This window comes from Centruroides vittatus, unplaced genomic scaffold (genome assembly GCF_030686945.1).
Source record: "Centruroides vittatus isolate TY-2023 unplaced genomic scaffold, ASM3068694v2 scaffold_2569, whole genome shotgun sequence".
NCBI lineage: Eukaryota > Metazoa > Arthropoda > Arachnida > Scorpiones > Buthidae > Centruroides > Centruroides vittatus.
In genome coordinates, this window is record NW_027122690.1 from 1,828,254 (window position 1) to 1,853,497 (window position 25,244).

Genomic DNA, 25,244 nt, shown 5'->3' on the forward strand with positions numbered 1-25,244 from the left:
CCAATATTCTTTATTTACTATTTTTGCTAAACTTTATTTTTCAACCTGGTTCTACCAGTTTTTTAATGGGATTTCAAGTATTTTTTCAGTCATTAATAACTTCATAATAGAATAGTTTTATAGTCACCTAACAGTCATGTGATAGTGTGCAGTAAGTCATGCTATGTAATAACTGATTAAATCTGGTAATATTCATCAATTGAATTAAAATTATTCTAAAAAGGTTCATACCAGGGTGCAGCTGAAAAATCTACATTTACCAGTGCTTGTTTCTAGTAGTTATAAAGCTGTACAGTCCCCAAGTGGTAAGGATGGAAAATGAATAATGATGCCTGTGGCTTTACCGGTCTGGATTTTAAAACTTTTATGTCTTTAATTGGATATTTTTTGTTTTTTAGAGGAAGTTTTAATTTTGATGGCCAAGTAGCCTACAATGAAAGGTCGGTCATTAAAAGTTTGTATTCCAGAACAGCGAAAGTGAATAAATGGTGATTCCTTTTTCAATAGACTGTCTTCAATTTAATTTTAAACCTATTTACCAGCAATTGATATTTTACAAATTAATTATTTTTTTTCTTACATATAAACTCTTAGACTGTCAAAAAGTTTCTGAATATAAACATTTTTAGATGCACATGATTTGGGACATTTTCAAGTAAATCAATTGCCTTAATTTTTAGTAACTTTTCTTCTTTACAAAACTTTCCATTATGAAAATTGTAGCATAAAGCATTTCCATTTTATGCAACATTTAGTTTAAATAATAATAATAATAATAGACTTGGGTCAATTACTCTTGAAAGTCAGAAATTCATAGCAAGTCAGCCACCAATAGTAATAACTTATGGCTTAATTAACTGATGAAGTTGCCAACTCCTCACAAGTCCTCTTTTCATTTGATCATCAGTAGTAATAATAATAATTGTATGGACTTCCAGTATAAACTGAAAGTCCATACAATTATTATTATTAGTGACTTCCAGTGTAGACTGGAAGTCACGTGATTTTAATTCAAAAATTTTCTCCAGAATGGAGTCACATAGATGATTGGTTGTCTATGACTCTTGTTGTCAGGAAAAGTATGATGTATAGGGGCAAGTCACTAATAATTTGAGATTTCAATCATATATTTTAAATTAAATAAATTAAAAATATGACTAAAAATTGCAGCCCTGTATTGTGCAATTTTGTTTGTTTTCAATATAATTTCTCCTTAACTGAATACAATGTTCAGTGTTTGCACAAAATTTCAAACCATCACTAGTAAGCATCTAAAGATATGGCTAGCATTAAGCTTGGCAATCATATTCATCTGGTTCACTCCCAAGTTGAACTAGTGTTCTTTCAACTTATTTTTTCATTTTGGAAACAAAATTATCTACCTGTGTCAAATCTGACAGATGTTTGAGGAATGTAGTAGATTTTAAATTGCATCATGTTTAATGCACAATATGTAAATGCATATTTATGCAGCAACAGTCATTATTCAAAATGATCATCTCTCACTTGTCTAGTGCCTTGATTCCAAAATTGCTTGATATGATATAATAATGACTGTTGAATAAATGTTAATTCAATGATTGCCGTTGAGCTACTCACAAATTTTTTCCATATTTTCATCGATCTGTACTGAAACAGTTCTTCTGGCTGTGGATTGAATCCATACTATCTTGAATTCATCTGAACCACTTAAAATCTCAAGTATGTTATATACAGCCATCCCTGTATGCCATTTTCAGATCATTAAATTTTTTTGAAGCAGATTTACTCAGATAAAAGAAAACTTTTATCATTGCTCATTGTTCCATTTTAAATTGTTAATGAGATTTGAGATCTCACTTAAATTACATATATATATATATAAGTATTAACAGTGCTATCACAAAGTGCATTTATTCATTGAAAACCGCATACCGTAGGAATTAAACAGATGTACTATTTTGCACAGTTTTATTTTACAGTATATCTGTAAAATAATCATTATTGTTATTTAATGTGCACACTGTGTAAAGTTTGATTAATTCAAAAAAAATTAAACTTTCTTATTATAAATATCAAAAAATGATTTTCTAGATTAATACCTGTTTGTTCTGTACAGGTGATGCTCCACTTTGATTCACAGCAGTACGTTTCTTTTCAAATCGCTCATATCGAAGAAATAGATTATTCAGTTCATCATTCACTCTAAGTAATTCATCTGAAATATTATAAAATAACATTACTGATGATGATATTGATGATTTATTTTAAATAAAAAGTTAAAATAACCTAAAAAATTATAAAATGTTTTCATTATATGTTATTAAATTATCAAGCAGGTTCTTTCTGCATAAACACAATCAATTCTAGAAAGTTCACTAAAAACACAATTTTTATTTTTCTAAAAGTGTTTTTGTACAAAACACAGTTTAACATTCAAGAAAAGTTTCTTTAACAGATTTTTAAACATTTTGAACAAAGATATTTTAATAATGAAAGTTTAAATTAGATTGACACCATAGTCTTTCAGTTTGGTAAAACTGATTGATTGCTTTGTTAACCTGAATTGTCAGTACATTGAGATTATATGGCAAGCCAGAATTTTGTCGATTACACACAGGTCTGACAAGCAGTAGGAATAGCAAGCAAGGATGAGAAATGGGAGATGTTTGTTTGTTTGTTAAGTTACGGCAACAAAACACTTGAGTGATCTGCCTGGGGGATGCCTTCCAGGAGGTCTTTTTAAGGGTAACTGGCCCCCAGGCGTTACAGATGTGGAGAAAACCCGGAAAACTCCACGTAGCTAGCCTGTCTTGGCAAAGCGCAAACCTATGACTGAACTCCCAGTGTTCAGGGAATGGAACTGCTTAGCCACTGGTGGGCCAAAATGGGAGATGATGTCATGATATATATATTTCAAAATTTATCACTAAAAATGTGCCTATCACTATCTAAGTCATAGTGATAGTCATCTGGCTGACATTTGATAAATTTTGCAATGTGAAGCTGATAATCAAAGAAAATTAATTTAACTATTAAGTTCAGGAAATATTAAATTATAGTAATTTATAAAATGATAAAGTTTAAAGCTTAAATCTTAAGCTTTAAAAAGAACTAACTATAGATTTTTCAGCTCAGGAGAAAAATATATTTTTGTTTAATCCATGACAATACTTGTTAAGATGATCATTATTTGCTTTTATACTACAACAGTTTACAACTGACATTATATTTTAATCCCTAAATATTTAAAAATTGTTTACTTTTTTACTTATTGCAAAATCAAAAAATATATATTTTAAGAAAATTAATTTTTGTTTTACATAAATTTTATTTAAATTAGTTAAATCTATATGTAATTCTAATTTGAAATATTTTTGAAAATAATTAGGTTGTGCAAAACTATCATCTAATGTGCTTAAAACAAAATAGTTTAATTCTATGCTGCTAATTATTAAAAAATTTAGTTTTTGAAATTTAGTAAGAGGAAAAATTTGTGAATATTTATGATTTTATATAATCTCTATTTATTTGTTTCATTAAAAAATAAAGTAAATCTATTTCTTTATTAGATTAAATTGCTTTTATTATAAGTTAAAATATTTAAACATAAAACTAAGAAAAATGAACATTTTAAATAAAATATTTAAAGTCAAGATCCAGCTCAGTTCTGAATGGATTCAAAAAATTTTTTTAATAACGGCCTTCTTTTTTTTTTTTTGAATGAACTGACAATGGCTTGAGTCTCCAAAACATTAATCTGTAAATAATTCCGGTTCTAATGAATGAATGAACAAACTATGTTAACTTTAACTAAATTATTATTTTCTTGCTTAAATAATTTTAATACTCAGATTGAAAAAATGATAAAAGAAAAAAAAGTCAATGGTACAGTGCATAAATTTCCCAACATTAATAAAGAAGATCCAAAATTTGTGGTTGATTCAGATTTTTTCTTTATTTTATAACAAAAAACAAAAACTATCAAAATAATTTATCAGTGTCTAATAAACTCTTTTTAAAATGATTTATCAGGTACTGATATGAATTAATAAAATAAATTTTATTCTAATCAAATATAATTTCTATGAAGACACAGTAAAACTAAGCGTGTAGTAGTAAATTAAAAAGTGTCAGAGCCCTAACAAGTGCTGAGTTTGAATTGCCACTGTCTACAGAATTTTGTATGGACAAAGAGCAACTTTGTGGTGCAATATCTGCAAACAGCTTAAATGTGCCAAAAATGATCTATATGTTTGTAATCAGTACAAAAAAAACTGGAAGTAATTTTCTCAGTTTTTTGGCCAAAATACAGTCTAAATTCCAACCTAGATGTAAATAAAGTAAAAAGGATTTGCCCTACTTAAAAAAACAGTAGTGGTGCCCTGTTAAAAAAAATGGGGCAGTGCCTGGTACAACTACATTGCTGCATAAATCTCAATTATCAAAGGTAATGTAGACTGTTGCCACCTTCAGATAACTGAAAACTTGAATAAAATGGATGAGAATGATAATTTAAGATGAAAATATTACAAATATAAAAGATTTACATGATATATCACTTTTAAGTTTTTTTTTATACCTTACTATTAATTATATGTAAGAACAACAATTTTTTACATCATTTATTATACAGCTAATATATACAATAATTTTAAGAAAAGGAATGTATAATAATGTAGTTATGTTTTAATATGAATGTCATGTTTTAATATAATTATATAATTTCAACATCTGACATTGAAGTTAAATAATAAAAGACAACAGAAACAAGTCAATTTGTAATATATGCTATTGTTTTAAACTTTTTTTTTATGAATTAAAGTATAAGAAAGTAGTATATTCACTTATAGGTTTGCCTTGGATAGTTAATTGAAGCTTGGATAATTAGGACTCTACTATACTTAAATTATTTAGTTTTAAAACTGTCACTTATTTTAATTTTTACAGAATCTTGTAATGTTTTAATATGTTTTGGTTTTATTTTTCTTTCATGTTTGAAAACATATCTGAATATCAGGTACTGATTTTCCTATTAACTGATAACTAGAAACATAATTTCAAAATTCTTAACTTTGGAATCAGTTTTTGCTAAAAGTAATGAACTAAAATTTATTATCTATTTTATCTTTAGAAAGAATTATAGATAATTCAGACAGGCAAATTCATTTATCATATTTATATATATAATCATTGAAGATGAGATAAAATACTGATTAATTTAAAAAATCTTAGTAAGATAAGGAAATATTGTTTTATGAAAAAGTTAATGACTTTTTGTAGACTGAAAAGTCATTAAATTTTTCAGTATCTGAATTTATAATGATTTTTACATTTTTAATTTTCATGTATATTTTTTTTAATTTCTGTATTTTAAACAATTTAAATACTTTTCTGAATAATAAATAAATAACATTAATTTGGTCATTATTAAATTAACTAGCTATTATATTATTTTAATTTTATTTTATCACGATAAACATTTCATTACTTTTTAAATATAAAACAGTGATATAAAAATGCTGTCAAAAACATAAAAAATAAAATATTTTAACTTTCAGAAAGAACTAAAAGACCAAAATAAAACATTATTCTCAAAATAAGATGACAGCAATATTACAAATGATTGCAAGATTATATCAGGCTATATTAATGCTATTATTAATAATTAAATGTCAAGTAATTTGGCCTAGAGTTAGGCACTAGATGCCATTTCTTAATAAATTTAATATTTATAATTAAATTAACATTTAATGATTAATTTAGAAGGCTCTGGAAGAGAAGAATTGGTCTGAAGCAGGACTCAAACCCAGAACTCCTTCTTGCCGTGTGGATGCATTGCCAGTCATACAACCTGAACTTCCCATCCAATCTTCACTTCCAGAATTATTAATTTAGATATAACCATACTGGTTACTCATGACACTGACTAGGGATGTCTTCAGCACCCAGGGCCTGTAACCCCCTGCATGGTGCTCAACTGGCTATCACTTTACCCCAGCATGGTGTTGTGTGTGTGCATGCAAAAATATATATATATATATTTTTATACATATACGAGTATAAACATTGATTAACTTGATTTTACGATGATGAATGATTGCTGGATTATATTATGCTATATTCATGCTACCATTAATAATTAAATGTCAAACTTGTAGGTCAAATTACTTAACATTTAATTACTGAAAGTAGCATTAATATAGCCCGATATAATCTAGCAATCACTTGGCATTAATCTTAAAAATTGGATTAAATTGATGTCTACATTTGGAATCGTCAATATTTAAACAAAATTCTTTAAAATAAAATAATCATTAAATATAAAAAATGTTTTTAAAAGTACTTTTAAAGTATTGTAAATAGAAATGGTAAACATTCCTGTAGATTTACATATCTTATAAAAGCAAATCAATAAAAATCTTAAATATATTAAAAACATTCTACAAGAAAAGGTAATAAACTAGAAAAGAAAAAATTACTATCAAATTTTAATATCTATTCAAACCTATGTAAATAATTTATTCAAATAATTCCAAAGATATGTTTAAAAAACCCAGATGCTTTTTATCACATTACTTACATAGAATTAAATACAAAATAAAAATAAAAAACAACGAATTAAGACAAAATTATATAAAACTTCTTACTTGTAACTTCTTCATTTGCAACTTTATCTATTAATTCAACAATTCTACTTTGCATACAATGGCATGTCTTCTGCAAATCCTGTAAATTTAAAGTTAATTGATTAAAAGTCAGATTAATATTTTAAATTAATTAGATATAATATTTACATTTTAATATAATCACTTAATAATTGTTCTAAGAAATATACAGTCAAACCTTGGATTTAAGAACAAAATTTTGAAAGTCATATTTGCACTGGTTTAGGTACAATAACTCTATTTCCGAACAAGCTACTCAGCAAAACCAGCCACTGATGGTCAACTTCCTATACTTCCTATGTTACAGAAAGTCGATGGCCCAACTAATCAACAACAGGACTATCAATTCAGTAGTGGCACCGAGATTAGCCTCACATCATTAGATGTCACAACACAAACCATTGATGATGTTATTCAAATTAGATTTCAATGTGCTTGTAGGTAAAATATTACTTTTGGTTTTCAGTACACATCACAATTCAATTTAAATCAAACTAATTAATAAAAACCGCATTAATTGACATTCGTGTAATTTAAATGACATCCAATAATTCATATTTAAAGGTGCTTAACTCAAATTAAATAACAAAAATTTATTAATATATTATATATTATAATATTAATGCTTAATATAATATTTATTAATACTAGATAGCCAGTTAATTAAAATTAAAAATAATAAAATAATAACTGAAACTCTGGTTTTTACACTGAAACTAAAATTAAAAATAAAATAAAAATTAATTAATTAATTTAAATCAGAGCAATTGAAACCTAATATTTTGGAGTGTGGATAATTTTTTGGACTGAATTAAGTTAGTAAACCAAGGTTTGACTATATCTGAAAATAATAATAAACATTTAAATTCTTTTTTATTACAACAACAATTCTTACTCAAAAAATATTTACTTGGTATGATCAAAATTTAAGTTTAGAAAGCCAATAGCACAGAAACTAAACTGTATGAGATTTATCTGCAAACAATATGCTACTTCTTAACAATATCACCCAATCCATTTAGATATTCATTGCAATATGTAAAAAACTAGTTCATCCCATTCTCAAAAAATTTCTGTCCCTGTTGCTGCAACAACATCATTCACTTTATCAATAATAAAATAGTAATCACATGTATTCCTTCAAACGTTGATAAACACATCTGGCTGTATTAAAAATGATAAATGATCTTCCATTGAAACTTATGTAACAAATACACAGTTCAGTACATGACATGGTTTTCTGAAAGAACATGAAACTGTCTTTATACCTTCATTACCTATTACTATTTAATGATGAATTTAAACAGATTGATATTTGTGATCTAAAAAAATTCCAATAACTATTTGGTCTCCTTTGCAAAATCTACTTTTTTAATTTTGACATCATTTGGAAATGCTATATTTACAATGGTCTCACATTTATTCCAATCATTTAGTGTGCTAATCTGTGTCATTATTACCTACCTACATTGGAGTTATACTTGATAATGCTTTGTTTTTTAAACTGTGGATTCGTAAAGTTACTTTTTGATCATTCAACATACAATATTCATTATATATATATATATATAAAACACACACCAACAAAAAAAGCTATGCACTCAGGTAGAATTTTCTTATTACTGTAAAAATTGACACAGTTGTCTGTAAATAATTACAGTTGTGGTCCAACTGCATGCCAGATAATGCCATCAGAATTCCCTAAACTTGATATTCCAGTATCCTATAAAAAGACTTATATAAGTTCACTATGTTCAGGATTTTTAGTATACCCATTATTTGGAGGGATTCAAATGTCAGGCATGCCTGTATAACAATCGAAAAATCAGCCTTAACAACTTACCATTAGCATTTCCATCATTATCTGCTTTGTTTGCAGTAGTGCCTGATAGAAATGCATGGTCAATGGACTGCAAATGTTTTTTCTTTAGTGACAAATCCTGGTTCTGTTTGGAAATGGATGTGTGGATAATAAGTGCTAAAATCCAGCCTTTACTGTTGAGTGGCATACTAATCCCTCTGTTGGCATTCTATCTGGTAAACAGTCTCATATAACAGCCAATCACATCCAGTAGTGGTCCAAAGAACATTAATGGCACAGCCATAAGTTTAGGAAATCTTGGGCCCTCATGTTGCTTTTCATGTTAGGGCTGCAAAAACCCATTTTCTAGCAAGATAATGCAATGACAATTAGGATTTCTCATGAATGTCTTTGTCATGTTGCCACACTTCCTTGGTCTGTTTGATTTCTGATTTTGTCTACTATCAAACATTTATGGACCCAGATGGGATGTCAGTTTTAGCCATCTATAAGTGTAAGGGAACTGGAGCAGACATTGCAACATCTGTGGGCAAATCTGTCACAAGATAACACAATATCTGTATTCATCTATGCTCAAGTGTATCACTGCATGTATCCAGGCAAGAAAAGTTCATACAAGATACTAAAGATTCCTTTAAATTGTATCATTATTCCACAGGAAATTGTTTCTTTGCTAGATATTAAAATCACTTATTAACATTGTCATTACATTCACACAAATAAAGTTCCATTCAATTCTAATGCCTCCTTCTTGGTGTGAACTTTTTATCAACGAGTATATGTATTAAAAAGTGATGTGTATATATAAAAAAAAGCTATGTTGTTAGTTACCTGTAATAATTCCATATCACTTGGATGCTCTTGTCCTGGAGTTAGTTCAGTTAACATCTCACCAAACACTCTCATGTTACCTTGAACAACATCAAGTTCACTTCTTAATTTTGCTAACTGATCAGGTAATAAATTTAAAGGACTGGTAACATTTTCAGAACTTGGTTGAATCTGTGGCTGTACCTGCTACAATAAAAAAAATGATAAAGTGAATTATATATAACTTATTCATGAAATAAAAAGCATTTTATTTATTAAAATACAGTCAACTTGTGTTAATATGAATTGCTAGGAAAATGCTTCACTTTAACAAAAATTTGTATCATGATTTTCAGGGTCAAAGTCAAAGTTAAATAAAAATAAAATTTATTTACAAAAATAAATTAATGATCTAAATGATTTTCAAATCAAACAAAACAAGAAGACAGTATTTGCCATTTAAGTATGGTGCAATATATCAGAGTGGCATCTGATATATTGCACCATACTTAATGCCCCCAATATGCTAATTTGTATTTGTTTGCATGAGATCACATCCATTTAAACAGGTGGCATTCTTAAACTTTAACCCCTATTTTCTGAGTACAGTTGAATGGTCTGCTAAAATCAGATGTTTGAATTGTTCTAAAATTTGAGATCAAACTCATCATTGCTTACTAGGAGAAGAAAATCTATTCTACTCAAAACAGAATGTTTATTACAGTACCACTTTGCTTTTTACACTTTCAACGTGAAAAATAAAATCATTATTAAAAATAGTGTTACTTCTTGGAGTTGTGAAAGTAATTTATGGTTCAGTTTGATGAATCCTGGTAAAATTTTTGTTTGCTTTATTGCATGAAAATTAACATTGTAACAATGATGTTTTGCCAGAGCAATGCAAAATTCATTTTATCAGTGTACACTTTAAGGCAAGTGAACAGTACTGAAGATTCACTTATTGTAAGCAAAATTCAGTTATTAACTTCATTATCTTCAACTAGAACTTTTTAAGCTCTTTTTTCAAGATACAAGGTTTGATAATGATTACATATTATCAGCAATATATAGACCGTTTATTTTGAAAGTAGTGTAAGTCCATTTTTTCTTCTTTCGAGATATTTAAACATTTGCATTTTAGTTGATTCAAAAATATGAATAAAGTGTACTAAGTTTGACAATGTTTCTATGACTGTAGAAATATGTAAATTGATTGCATAAAGACTTCTGTGTGAATTTAACTAAACTACTATATTCTTTCTGGGCCATAAATGGACTTACACCACTTTCATAATTATTGAACTGTAAAATTCATTAAATTCTATTATGTAAAACTTAATTTCACTTGAAACAAATTGCATTTTATTCTGATTTTGTTTATATATAATAACAAGAAATAAAATAGTATTGTTTATTCTGAACATTAAAAATATTTACTTATTGTTAAACTATTTTATGATAAGTTTCATTATTATGAGCTTACCATTAGACACTGTTTTTCATTTGGGTTCATTACATAGATTTTTTTCCATTTCATCAAATTGTACAGTACATTTGTTGGTAATATTCATAGTTTTACTCGTGTTTTAAGGGCTGTCCATAAATGATGTCCACACTGGAAAGGAGGGAGGGGGTTAAGACAAGTCGGACAAGGGGGGTTGAACACTAGTGAACATCCATTTATTTTATAGATTTTATAGATATGCATTTTATTATATTTATTCCAAAGTTTCTTGTATCTTTCATTTCTACTTATGGTATCTATCATTCACAAGTTGATGAAAGTTTTAACGGGGGTTGAGTTATGTTGGACATCCAAAGAGGGGAAGGGGTTACAAAAACTTGGACAAACTTGGACAAACTGGGACAAGAGGAGAAGTGAAAGTTTCAAGGAAAATGCACATGTAACTTATGGACAGCCCAAGTGCTTAATTAGACTGCAGAAAATGAACTTACACCACTTTCATAATCAATGGTTATGCAATGTCATTTACCAATGAATTTTTAATTGATCAAAGCATATGGTTATTTTAAAGTGCTAAGTGTGAATTGTTTATAAGTAAAAAGTTCACACTAAATTGTATGTATATTATGTGATTTTTCAATTTTTTCCAAAAGTGGACTTACACCACTTTCAAAATAAACAGTCCATATCAGTTATTGTTATCAATCTTGGCCAATGCTTTAAACATTAATAATTTTATTCATTGCTTTGATAATTTAAATTTCTGGCATTATGCTAGCTGCAGTTAAAGTTGGGAGCAGACAGGGTGAATTATATATCAATTAATAATGATAGGAAACAGAATAGTTTATATCATAGACATATCCATTCTAAATATCCATAATATATAAAACACATACACTAAAAAATATTCAGAACTTGTCTGTGAGATAGTGTCTGTGGAGAATGAGTAAGGTGCTTATTGTGTGCCCTGTAGCCCTCTCTGGCACAGGAATCATACCACATAATACATGAAAGTCTAGAGATATTAAGCATTAACAACAACTCATACATTACAGAAAGCAGCTACATGTCACATAGTAAGGAAATTCTTAAATACAGATACACTAACAACAAACAAAAACAACTTTTTCAGTAGCTATGTCTTGACTTTTATCTGGCATAGCCCTAGGCACTGATTCAATTGAGGATAATACAATCCACCAACATAATAATAATAATATTAATAAATCTTCAAGCTATGCATTTTTATTGTTTTTAATATAGTTTTTATTTTACTTTATTTCATTTTTAATTTTCAATATTATTTATTTAAATTTTATTTCACATTCTATTCTAAATTCAACAGACTAATTTTAAATTAAAATCTGAATTCTATAAGAAGTGTTCAATAACTAAGTTTCATGGTCTGATAAATTGAGATAAATTTAATTACAGGTGTGAATGCTGCAAAAACAGAAATAATTTTGATTGTGACAGCTACCTCATAGAATCACTTGGAAATAAAACTTATAAATATATATTATATTTTAATATGGACATTTAAAGGAAATCATAAATTTTAATTTGTATAAACAGCAAATGTTATATATAATATGCCATCATATTATTTGTATAACTACAGCATATAAACAATCAATAGTTTAAGACCATTCAAATAAACTAAAAATTTAAATAAAAAAAAAAAGAAAAAAGAGAGAGAGAGAGAGAATTTTTTTAAATTAATTTCTACTGGAACAATGGAATATTTGATGAAAAGCAAAGAAAACAAAGAGAACAAACATTACTGGATAAAACAGCATTTTTATTATTATTGAAAAAATTAAATAAATGAAAACATTTGGGGGGGGGGGGAAGTATCTAAAATTATGAAATGTAATAATAGAAATTCTAATGAATAAATAATATTTATATCTTTTTAGTACTCCAGTATATAAAAAGAAGTAAACTTAAATAAATTTCAGATATATACATATAATATACATATGTTGTATCTGGTGGGCATCTGTCCGGCACCTTCCGCACTATGTCTTCCCACTTACTTTCCCCTCCCTGCTAACTTGACTGCTTCCCCCATGTCTCACAGCAAGTAACTTCTCCCTCCCAGAATACTGCACACAGCCACGCATACAACTGTATAAATATACTTTTTAAGATATTCTATTTAATAGTTGTAACCAACTTTTATGAATTTCTATGCTTAGGTTCTTGTTAATATTATTTTTGTCTGTAGTAATTTCGTAGCTTTCTTTAAATTTTCTTTTGTACCAATTTTTTTCTTTGTGTAATATTTTAACATCAGTTTTATCTATGCTGCAGTTACGAGTTGTGCAATGTTCATAAAAAACAGAGTTTATTCTATTATATTTTAAATCCGCGATGTGTTCTTTTAATCTTGTTTCCAATCTTCTTTTTGTTTCTCCAATGTATGCTTTTGGTGGTTCACATGTGCAAGGTATTTTGTAAACAATGTCAGTAGTGTTGTATTTATCTGGTTGTTTACTTACGCCAGGTTTAGTCTGCCGGATTCTTTTTTGTAAGTTTATATAAGTTGGTGCCAGTTTTATATTTATTTTATTGAAACTTTTATTTATCTGTTCGAAGAAAGAAACGTTTCGAAATTAACTTAGAAAGATCTGAAAAAGACAAATTGGATAATTATGAGGAAAAGAAAATTACACGACTAAGCAAAAGTAAGTGGGAAGTCATAGTGCGGAAGGTGCTGGACAGATGCCCACCAGATACAACATACGTATATTACGTAACAGACTGAAGAAGGGCAAAAGCCTGAAACGCGTCTCTGTAAAGATTATGGATTAAATAGATGAATTTGCCAAGTGTCTATAAATTCACAAAGTCGTGACACCAAACAAAACAAAAAATATATTTTTGTGTTAGAAAAATCTTAAACAGAATTATATATATATATATATATACACACACACACACACACACATCATTTAAAGTCAAATTTAATAATGACTGGAGAGCACAAACATTTATTTAAATTAAATCTTATAAATTCTTTGATAATAAAGTAAAATAATTCTTTGAAATAAAGAATAATTTAAATATTAATAATAGTAAGTCCTAAAATGTTTATAAAGACAGAACTTGGTAAAAATTATTAATACTTTTATAACAATCACTTAATAATCTATAATGAAAATTTTTGTTAAAATTTCTCATCTTATTTTCAAACATTCTCACTGTTAAATTACAGATATAAACAATCTCATCAAATTAATACAAGTATTTACCATATGAAATAATAGCATACTTACAGGTGGTACTCTCTCTACTGGTTGCATTTTAGGTGGTTTTGGGACACTCTGTAAAGATTAAAATACATAGTAAAAATAAACTCAACATATTCCTGTAAAACATTTGTTCATTAAGATGTTAAATATATAATTAACTTCCTTTATGAATTTTCTTTTCTTTCATGATTTTTTATTTAACATATATTTTTGATGATAATACTGTAGCTCCTCATTATATCACAGATTTTGATATATCATGCTTTTTCTGGTCCCCAAAATTTTAAAAGCACTTGAGTCAATAAATTTTAAATTACCAATTGCATTAAACTTCTCTTTGAAGTAAAATACAGTATTTTATTCCTACCATTGTCCTTGAAAATACCACTGCAGGTGAAACAATAAATTCCTCAAGATCTAAATAAGCAAAAAAGTGGACAGATCAATTATCATTTATGTTTCCTTTGATATTAAAAATTGTTTATTTATTGGTTTTAAGTACTATTTTCACATTTACAAGTTTCTGTGAATTCGAAATTTCACACCATTATGTAAATTGAAGATATTGTGTCAATTCACATAAAGATGTGAAATTTCAAATTCAGATGGAATGTGTAAAGAAAACATTACTTTATTTCTGAACAGAAAATTCTAAAATTTTTAAATAGTAGTAACTTGCTTTTTAGAGAATTTTTACTCTGTAATTTTATAAATTTTGATACTCTATGTTCAACATTTATTTTTTAAATTTTCAATTACTGTATTTATAATTTTTATTGACAAATAAAAATTACAAATTTTTAATAAGCGATTTATTATAAAACATAGTACTATGTAATAAAATTGCAACTGATATTTTGTTTTTATATCAACAGTAGTTGTCTTTATATATCATCGTTAAAGAAACAATAATGCTAAATGAGCATTCGTGGTATCTATGTTTACGTAAACGTCAATTAATACAATATAACCACGAATAAAATTCAATATCACAAAACTAAGCTTATTTTATATCAGAAACTCTTGCTGATAAAAGAACAGAGGTTAGAGATTCCATAGTATGTATAATCTATTTAGTATAAGCCCAGAATTTTTAGTACTCAATTACATCATGTCGCCAGATATATCACGCTTTTTCTTTGTCTCTTGACAAGCATGATAAAACGAGGGGCTACTGTATTTACATTTATCTAATAATAATTTAAAACAGTGCTTAATAAAAATGTAACTCTTGATTTTTCATTGTTTTTATTTTCTATTTAGGAAATATAATTATTATTCATTTCTAAATTAAACAAAAAACAAGTAGATGATTTTGTTCATGGAACTGATAAATTGGCTATTTCATACAATTTGATACAGCTTTTATTATGTTTGTATATGATTGATTATTTTATTTGAAAAATTATAACATGTTCTAGAATCTAATTAAATTTAACAAATCTTTAATATGTATAATTTATTATTAATATAGTATATTTATTTAGATTTAAAGTGTCTAGTCATCTACTTCATTTTTTTACATAAAATAATCTAAATTATTGAATTTTAATTTAAAGACAATAATTAAGCATTCAAAAATATTATATTGCTTTCCTCTTTAAAATTTATGGTAAATTATAAATTTAATTTGAAAACTGTCAAACTACTGATGATTTGTTATTAATTGCTGCATTTTTATTTTTACAGAAACATGTCATTGTTTTTCAACTAATCAAAAACAGGATGCTTATCACATAAAATCTGTTAAATTTGAAGTTTTCCTAAAGAAACTTTTGGTGTTTTTTTATTTTTTTATGATTATTTTTTGGCACTGATAGAAAAGAATTTTGTGGCTGTTTTAGAAAAATTTTTGAAAGCTTATTTCATTATTTGGACTTTAGATATCCATTAATATATTAGTTATTTTATATTCATTTATTTACTATATTTGTAATATATTTAATATAGCTGATAATGCTGTTTTTTCTCAATATAACTACTATATAATTTACTGGTGAAATTAAAGAGACTACTCATAATCTAAGAATTATTCATTTCTACTTCAGTAGTTATTGATGCATTTATTATTAATATTGTTGTGATAATTAAGAAATTTCTTGATATATCTCTTGATATGTTCTTTTTTCTTTTACAATTGTATTATTGTGGTTTGCAATTAATGTCATGTTTCCCTGTAATGTAAGTTATATTCAATATGCTGAGAAATTTTATTATTTAAAGAAAACTCCAAAGAATATAGAATTTCAATAATTGTTATTTATTAGAAAACCTAACGAGTACAGTTAATGAGAAGGATGAGCTTACTTTTCATGCTGGAATATGCTGAGAAAATAAATATAAATTTAATTTAATGATGAGTTAATTTAAAACTGCTGCACACATTTTTAAATCATTAAATTGCATAAATTAGTAATCATCAGAAATAATTTAAAATTATCATTATTTATTTGAACAATTTAATGCTTAATTAATTCTACAATACCAAAGTATTCTGAATTATACATTTTATTGTGATATTCTGAATATTTCATTTAGTGATTAAATTATCAAACAGAATTCAAAAATAAAATTTTCATAAATCTATATCACTATTTAAATAAATATTCTAGATTTTTGTTTCACATTAGAGATTAACAGTTACTTTAATTCTAAATATTATAAACATTTATTTCAAAGTAAAGAATTTTCCTTCTAACATTTTTATGTCCCATCAATGTGTTAATTTTTTAAAAAACTTACAGTATTTAATTTTCAATTACATGTTTTTTTTCTACTAGACTGTATATTTTATTGAATTAACATTAAATGAATTATACTCTTCTCAGGATAAAGAACAAAGTCACACTATTTGCATGTATACTCCTCTGCCACAAAATCAGCTGACTCATGCCATGTTTGACTTCTAATAGTCTATGCTTTAGGATTAGTTTTAATTTAATAAAAAGGAGAAGTATCTACCAAAGTAGATAGCACATCAAACTTTCAGCTGCCACTTTTCAAAATATATGTCATGTTGCTTGTACTATGTAAAGAGTCAGAAATCACACTTTCAATATTTTGGTCAGTTCAAGAGACACAAGTCTTGCTTGAGGCATAAACAAACTTTTAATTAAGTTAAATATATAATTTTACAAACATTCAAACAGAACTCTTAAAATCAAATACATCTATTTAAATATGATGTTTCTAGTCAATGCTTTTCAACTAAATGAAACAAGATTATTATAATCTACTCTACATATATAAAATACTTAGCTTAAAATTATGATAGTGCTTTTTTCTGCCACCCAAAAAATTGGACAATGAACAAAATATGTTTATGACTAACACTAGATGCAAAATATGATGATAATTTGCATCATCATTTGCTACCATATTTTACTGTGGATGGGATGCATACCCTTTCTTAACACACCAACTTTGTTCTTTATCCTGCACTGAGTAGAATATATAAATTTTTTTAAATTCTGTAAACGGTTTTTAAACCTTTTTAAAGTAAATGTTTAATTTAAAAAGTAACATGCATGCATTAAGTACTTAAAATTAATTTTAATAATTCTAATAAAAATTAAGTTTAATAGAATTATGCAATTTCAATAAAGTTTAACTTTTATTAATTTTACTTAAATTGGATTAATACATTATAAAATATAAATACTTACTCTCTGAGGTGTATGTATAGGTGCCATTGCATCTAAATCAGTCATTGGAAATTCAATGCCTTTTTGCTTTAAATCATTATAGACTAACACAACACCTTGCATTTCAGCAACTGCTCGAAATGCATCAGCCCAACTCTAAATATATAATTAAAAAAATTGATTGAGTAAATTGTAATTAAATGTAAATAAAAATGTAATTATAATTGCAAAAAATAACATAACAGCATATTATAATTTTTATATTATGAAAATAATAACTATTATTGATTAAGTATTAAAATTTAAATTTCAAATATAAGTTCTTGTAGCTAAAAAAAAAAAGCTTTCAAATTTAGTTTATATAAAAACTTGTAATAAATTTGGAAATTTGATTGCTCTTGTATTAAAAAATACTTGGTAAAATTCTCTAACTTTAACAACCAAAAAACTAATGATTGTTGATTATTATTTGCTTATTAATGTTTTTGCTTACTTAAGTTCATTTCTGCTGCTTTATAAAGTTTTTATATTTGTGTAACATTCTAAAAATCCAGCAAAAAAGTATATGAATATATGTATGTCTCCCTTTAATTTTCTTTCTTTTAAGCAAATCCATGTTTTAATTAACATTATTTGATACTTTTACTTAAAATTACATCTTGAAAGCTGATAAATTTCTAGTAATTTCCATCTCAGAAATATTTAGAAGGTGACTATCAATTTTAGTGTATGTTAATTCTCTACAGTAAATAAGAGTTAAGCAATCAACTCTAAGGTTCTTATTATTGAATATTGACATGCACTTTTTTAGTAAAACCAACAATGATGACATTAATGGCAAATACTTTAGTTATTACTTATTTCCTATACATCTGATAAAGTATTCACTTCTACCAAGAACTAGCTGCCACCCCAAACTTATCTTGACCCAAGATAATTTGTCAAACATTAGCTATACAATGGGTATTATCCATGTTAAAAACTTTTTCTATTTAAATTTTTAACGTTTATTTTAGAATTTATTATTATTATTATTTTGATGAATTGTATTATACACATGAGTTCTTAGTTAATACTGGCACCCAATGCTATACCAAACCAAGGTCAAGACAGAGCTATAAAAAACTGTTATTGTGGTTTTGTGGGGTTCATGCATGTATCTGTATTTAAAAGCTTCCTATGTAATGTTTTAATTTGACTGCTTTCTGTAATATCAAATTTTACCCCAAGAATCTTTAACAAATATAAGTGTGTGTGTGTGTATATATATATATATAGCTGACCAAAATAGTTAAGGCATCAGACTAATACTATGGGAAAGTAGGATTGATTCCAAGAAATGCTGAGCATTAACCCAATATAGACCCCATCATGGCAGCCTATGCTCCTAGTTGTGATCAATTATTTTCAAATTAAAGTTATAAAATGCACATTATAAAAGTAATAAATGTCAGTTTTGATGAGCCAATCCACTGCAGCCCATCTCTGAATCAATGCCAGTCATTTTAAAACTTCAAATAGTAAACTATGTTTGCCATGAGCTGGAGTTTGTTCATATCAGTTGTATAATGGTGACTTATAGTTTGAATTAAAAAAAAACTTTTAAAAAATTTTCAATGTTTAATTGTATTTTACTTTCTTAACTGTGTACTTTATTGTTTTGGATTCATGGAGCATACTTGTGGATTCTTTTTATTTTTGGTTTGTTTCAGCAGATGGATATCATGTCTTTCAAGTCTTTTCCTAAATAAATAATAAAGACAATACACAGATAGATAGCACTTGTATTTTGTTTATTAATTTATTTTTCTCAAGTAAAGTATAACATATACAAAAGTAAAAAAGGCCACCAAGAAAATTGCCTACTGGGAAATTCCTTATTTTTCAATGGGCCAATCTACTACTGGATGTGATGCCTGTGCAAGAAAGAACTATTGGCCAATACTACCTTATCCATTCTCCATAGGCACTTTATTTCATGGGCAAGTTCTAAGTATTTACTAACTTTCTCAATATATGTATTTTATATATTATAGGTGTTTTTAATGGCTATATCTATTATACAGCACATGTGATTTTGTTTGGTCAATAAATGTGATATCTGGTCTGTTGTGGTGAATTTTGTCAGTACTTATGGTTTGATCATAGATTGTGTGTGGTGTGTGTGTGTGTGTGTGTTGTTGTTTCTAAATATATTAGTAATATATTCTATATAGTACATCTAATGTATATTAGTAGTTTATTAGTAGTATATCTAATATACCTGTGATGTACTGTATGGTTCTTGGATGTATAATAGTTTGTGTTTGTACATAAGTTTTTGATGAATTATTTGTTATTTAGTTATGTCAATGTAAATATTCCATGTGCTAAAGGCTTACAATTTGATTTGATATGTTATATAGTTTCATGAATGATGTGACAAGTCCTGCCAAGTGTTGTCTGTATTATATCTTTTAAACAGTGTTTTCTATATTTTCTGTATTTATGACTTATTATTATTATCATCATTACATATCTATAGTTGGTTCAATAAAAGACAAACTTTTCAAAATCACTTCTTATAATTCATTAATTTCATTGAAGATTAAGGCCCATAATTAATCTCATAATACTAATGAATTTTGACAACTAAAATAATTATATAAATTTAAAATAGTATTCCAGGCTTGACCATATAATGTTTCATTTTGTTTAACATAAAAGCATTATTTTTTGCCATTTTGCTACCAAAATCAAAACTAGATGTGACATCATTATCAGTTGGTTTGATTTGTGTCATTTTTAAATCCTAAAATATAGAAACCTGTTTTATATTTATTAAAGCAATTATATTTGTATAAAAGTTAATATAAAACAAATCAAAATTAATAAAAAAAATTTATCTGAAAATAAGTTTCATTAAAATTAATTTTCACTATTAAATTAAAAGCATATCTGAAGACTATAATAAATATATTAAAGACATTTTTCAGATAAGATAAAATAATAATTAATTAAGAAATGCCAAATTATCAGAAACAATTAATTATGGTTAAAAAAAAAATTCATAAAATTACTAATCTTAAAACAATTCAATTTTATATAATTTACAACATATATTAAATGGACTAAACTTTATTATTACTAACCTGTATCAAACTCAAAACTTTTTCTTGAACTGCAGTAGGAGGATCATTTTTAGGTCCAATCAATTTGACTAGATCTTGAACAAAATCTTTTTGAGTTACTAATAAATGAAAACGTTTGCCACAATTTTTGACACAAGTTTCAAGAACCTACAAAATGATATAAATTAAATATTTTATTATTATTTAATATAACTAAATAAATATCATAAAAGTTATTTAACAGTTTTTAAATGTTTCTTTAATAATAAAAAATCCTAATAATTATTTGTATTTGAAATAGTTATGTACTATTTATATCATTGTTGTGTAATTAGAAAGTGTGGAAACACTTAATCATCCTCATCTTGCAAAAACCTTTGAAGATAAAGTTTATTTGATAATTTTACAATAAATAAAATGTTTTTAAACTGTAAAGAAATTATACAAAATGACATAAATTTCTATACTCAAAATACCATGTCCCCATTTTTATGTTTTAATGTTCTGTAATATTATATCATTTATTTTACATTATCTTCATGTAATTAATTTTTAAAATTTTATAGCTTATAATAAGTTATTGGTTTGAATTATAAAGTTACAATTATTATAAAAGCTTAAAAAGAGACCAAATCTCATACATCTCAGAATTAACTAACAAAAAAGAAGAAAAAAAATTTGTCTTTAGATTTTAAATCTTTTAATTATAATTTTTATAACTAAAACACTTAATATCAAAACTAAAACTAGATGGCATTTTCAATAAATTAATTTTATCTTCTTCAGATAGCTGAAATGAATAAATTGGAAAAAATTCTAATATTTACTTCTGTCATTTATATTTTATTAGAGAAACATTTACAACAATAAATATGGCTATTGAATATTTCACTACATTAAAGAAATCATGCAAGAAGAAATTAAAAACGATGAGAGGTTATTTCTCATACTTTTATAGTCTAAATGCATTTCAATTTCTATTTATTGTAAAAGTTTCTTTTAGCCTAGAGAAAGATATATATTAATAATAATGTATGAATTATTATACTTTAGTATAATAATATTCTATATGTATATATTTTATTATTGAATGAATTGCACTTATTGCAAAATTAATATTTTATCATAATTATTTGGAACAAATAGACAAAAATATATAACTTTTATGTATTTTTGTTTAACTTCTTCCTAATAAACAAACATGTTTAGAAAATAAATAGCTGTATTTTTTAATTAACTTATTTTGTATTAAATATTAAGCTTTTTTCTTATATTTTACATATGTTTAAAATGAAAAGAAAAAGCATTCATGGGAACTATTTCTTAAAATTGACACTTAAGTATGAAAGGCCATTTTAAGTTAATTTTCAAATATTAAGTGCATCAACAACAATAACGCTATTTTATGATAGAAAATGGAAAAAATATATTAAATTATCGGCATCATGCAATTTATTACTTACATCAATATTTTTTTTACAAAGCAAATGACATACATAGCAGGTGTTTTAAATTGACACAATCATTTCATATTTACTGTGGAATGGCTTCTATAATAAATGTGGTTTATTTGCTAATAAAGTTAGTCATCGTAAACATATTTTAGAAATTCAAAGCATAATTTTAACAGATTTTACAGTAAAATTATTAATGTTTATAAACTAAATTAAAACAGCAAAGAACAATTTCTATTAAGCTTTAACTTTCAGAATGCTTGAAGTCAAAATTTTTCTATTTACAATTTCTGTTTGGCCATATCTTATAAAACAAAATTTTTCAAATTTATTTATTGAAATTCAATTTTTTTTATTGAAATCATGATAAATAATTTCATCAATGATTATTATTATTATCATTTCAAAATGTTGTAGTTAATATTCAAATTCCAATATATTTTTTCAATTTGTATGTAAAAAAATTCAATTAACATGTGGTAAAAATTTTATCAATAATATTTAAAATATATATATATATACACACACACACACACACACACACACACACACACACATATATATATATATATGTGTGTGTGTGTGTATATATACACACACACACACACACACCATAATTTATTTATCTAAAAAAAAATATATCATTTTAATTTCATTAAAGTAATTTAGAAGATTTGTATCCTGTATTAAAACTTAATTAACTACATTAAACTAAAAATTTAATGTACAATTTCATGAAAAACTTAATGCTAATTATTTGTACAAATTGTAGAGTTTTGTAGTTGTTTTAAATATAAAAAAAAATTTAAATTTTAAATGTGAGAAACTAAACTAAAATATTTTGCTTAAAACAAAGAACACTACAAAGAGCTACTTCTATTCAATAGTAAAACAAATGACTTCATTAAGAATATACACAGCAAGAAAAATATTAATAAAAAGTTAGATAATTTATAAAATATAATGCAAGTTAAAGCATATTAATTTGTATTATATTATTTGCAAAAATTACACAATAAAGGCAAAATGAAGCAACTTATAAAAATAATAATAAAGAATAACAATCTTAAACAATTTAAAACAAAATATATACATTATAACCAGGAAAAAATAAAAAAAAATGAAATTTTCATAACAGAAGGCAAATGTCTGACAAAGTTTCATGTTTGCTTTATTTATGCACTGAGCTATAATAAATGTAGGATATTTGCATGTGACAGTAAATCTTTCTTCTTTTGGAGGAATGCAGATATGCATGATTTTATCAAAATTTTACATAATAAATCTTCCAAATAATCTTATTTGGAAAACCATGGAGATGCAGCTATGTATCTAATCTTATATTCTTGCTCTTTATGTATGAACCTGGAAAAATAGATGATGGCACTATTAATAAGTGTGTGGAAGGAAGCTAATTTATATTTTATTATATCTGGTGAATGCCCATTTGTATTGGTATACACAGCAGTAGACTCGTGAAAAACATGTTTTGTTAATCAGCGTTTTTAAATCTAAAATAAAGTTTTACAATTGTTTTATTATATTCTATATTTATACTTTTATATAACTTAATAGTATTAGGCATACATCACACTGATTAGAAAGTAGCATCAGGACAATAACACAGATGATATTATAATGCTTCCAAGTGCAAAATAACTTTAAACACAACTCTAATACTTTCGGTTAAGACAATTTAGCCTTTTTGAGGATAGAATGCAACAGAAAAAAAAAACATTATTTTCCCATTTCTCATCTTGACATTATTTTTTAATATAAACTGTTATTCAATTCTATAATGTTCTGAACTGCATTCCACTTTCAAGAGTTTTATGTAATTGAAGCTAGCCTAAAAGGCTGAAAACATTTTTATATATAATAAATATTTGTCTACCTGAAGTAGTAGTGCAGATTTCTAGTTTTAGAATATGGTGCCAAGAGTGTTACCATTTAAATATAAATATTCTTTGAAATCTATTGTAGAATAATGGTACTATAAAAAGTTCTGATGTGCTAAGATTTAAAAAAGAAAATGATTTTTTAAATCTTAAAATCATTTTTTTAATCATAAAAATGACATTTTACTTTTTTGTTAATATTAAAAATGAATTATAAATATTTATATGAGGTAACATTTGACAGTGAAATTCTTTAATGCTAAAACAAATTTTTAAGGAGTCCAACAGAACATTCTTCATTACTCCTTCTTGTTTTGACATTAATGAACTTCAATATATGGCATGGAGTTGACTATAAAGACTAACATTCAAATTATAAGCTTTAAATGTAATATATTTTATATCAAATAATAGCAAACAGGATGCTTACAGTTAATGTGTACATTACAACTGTATAATTCTTTCCAGCATTTTGCTGCAATCTTTTTCGTATAGCTTTAACTGCATCTTTAGGTCTGAAATATTAAAGAAGAAAATATTTAATTTAAATAAATTTTAAAAATTTGATTTATTAATACAAATTTTGGAGTTTTATCAGAAGATAATCATTATGTTTAATAAAATAAATAAAATAATTTTAAATGCAATTAAATGTTGACTGCCATTTTACCTATAAGTAGACAATATCAAAATTTTTTAGAAAGCTGTAATCAAATAAGTATTAAATATTAAAAAGTTATTGCAATAACTACATACGCTTTCATTCATTGAGTAAAAATGAATTTAAATGTAGACATTCACTATAATTTTAAATCAACTATTTTGCAACATCAAATTTTAATGAGGTAGATTTTCAAACAAGTTTTGTTAGAAAAAAAAATGCTTTTTTTAAAAAATCTTTGAAATGTTAAAGTCTCAAATAAGATATTTTATTACAGTACTTTTGTATAATTTACTTGTACATTATCTGTGTTTGAAAGACACTTTCAAAGGGGATATGGTTATATTATGAAGTGAATTATAAGGAAAAGTTGTCGAGTTTATAATTACAGTTTAAAATTCTCATATAGAATTTTAAACTGTAATTACAAACTCGACAACTTTTCTTTTCACTAAAGCCACTAAATGTGTCTT

The 25,244-nt window shown here is 25.7% G+C and overlaps 1 protein-coding gene across 4 annotated transcripts in view; it reads right to left on the reverse strand.

Moving 5' to 3' along the window:
• Positions 1-25,244, reverse strand: part of LOC136987702 (TOM1-like protein 2) — a 68,731-nt gene that overhangs the window by 20,195 nt on the left and 23,292 nt on the right. For all 4 annotated transcript variants that reach the window (XM_067285465.1, XM_067285464.1, XM_067285467.1 and 1 more), the window contains exons 3-9: positions 24,541-24,625; positions 20,780-20,926; positions 17,670-17,804; positions 14,029-14,076; positions 9,301-9,486; positions 6,630-6,708; positions 2,082-2,197 (exon numbers count right to left, since the gene is read on the reverse strand). In XM_067285465.1, the coding sequence (XP_067141566.1) occupies positions 2,082-2,197; positions 6,630-6,708; positions 9,301-9,486; positions 14,029-14,076; positions 17,670-17,804; positions 20,780-20,926; positions 24,541-24,625 (796 nt within the window). The remainder of the gene's footprint in view (positions 1-2,081; positions 2,198-6,629; positions 6,709-9,300; positions 9,487-14,028; positions 14,077-17,669; positions 17,805-20,779; positions 20,927-24,540; positions 24,626-25,244) is intronic.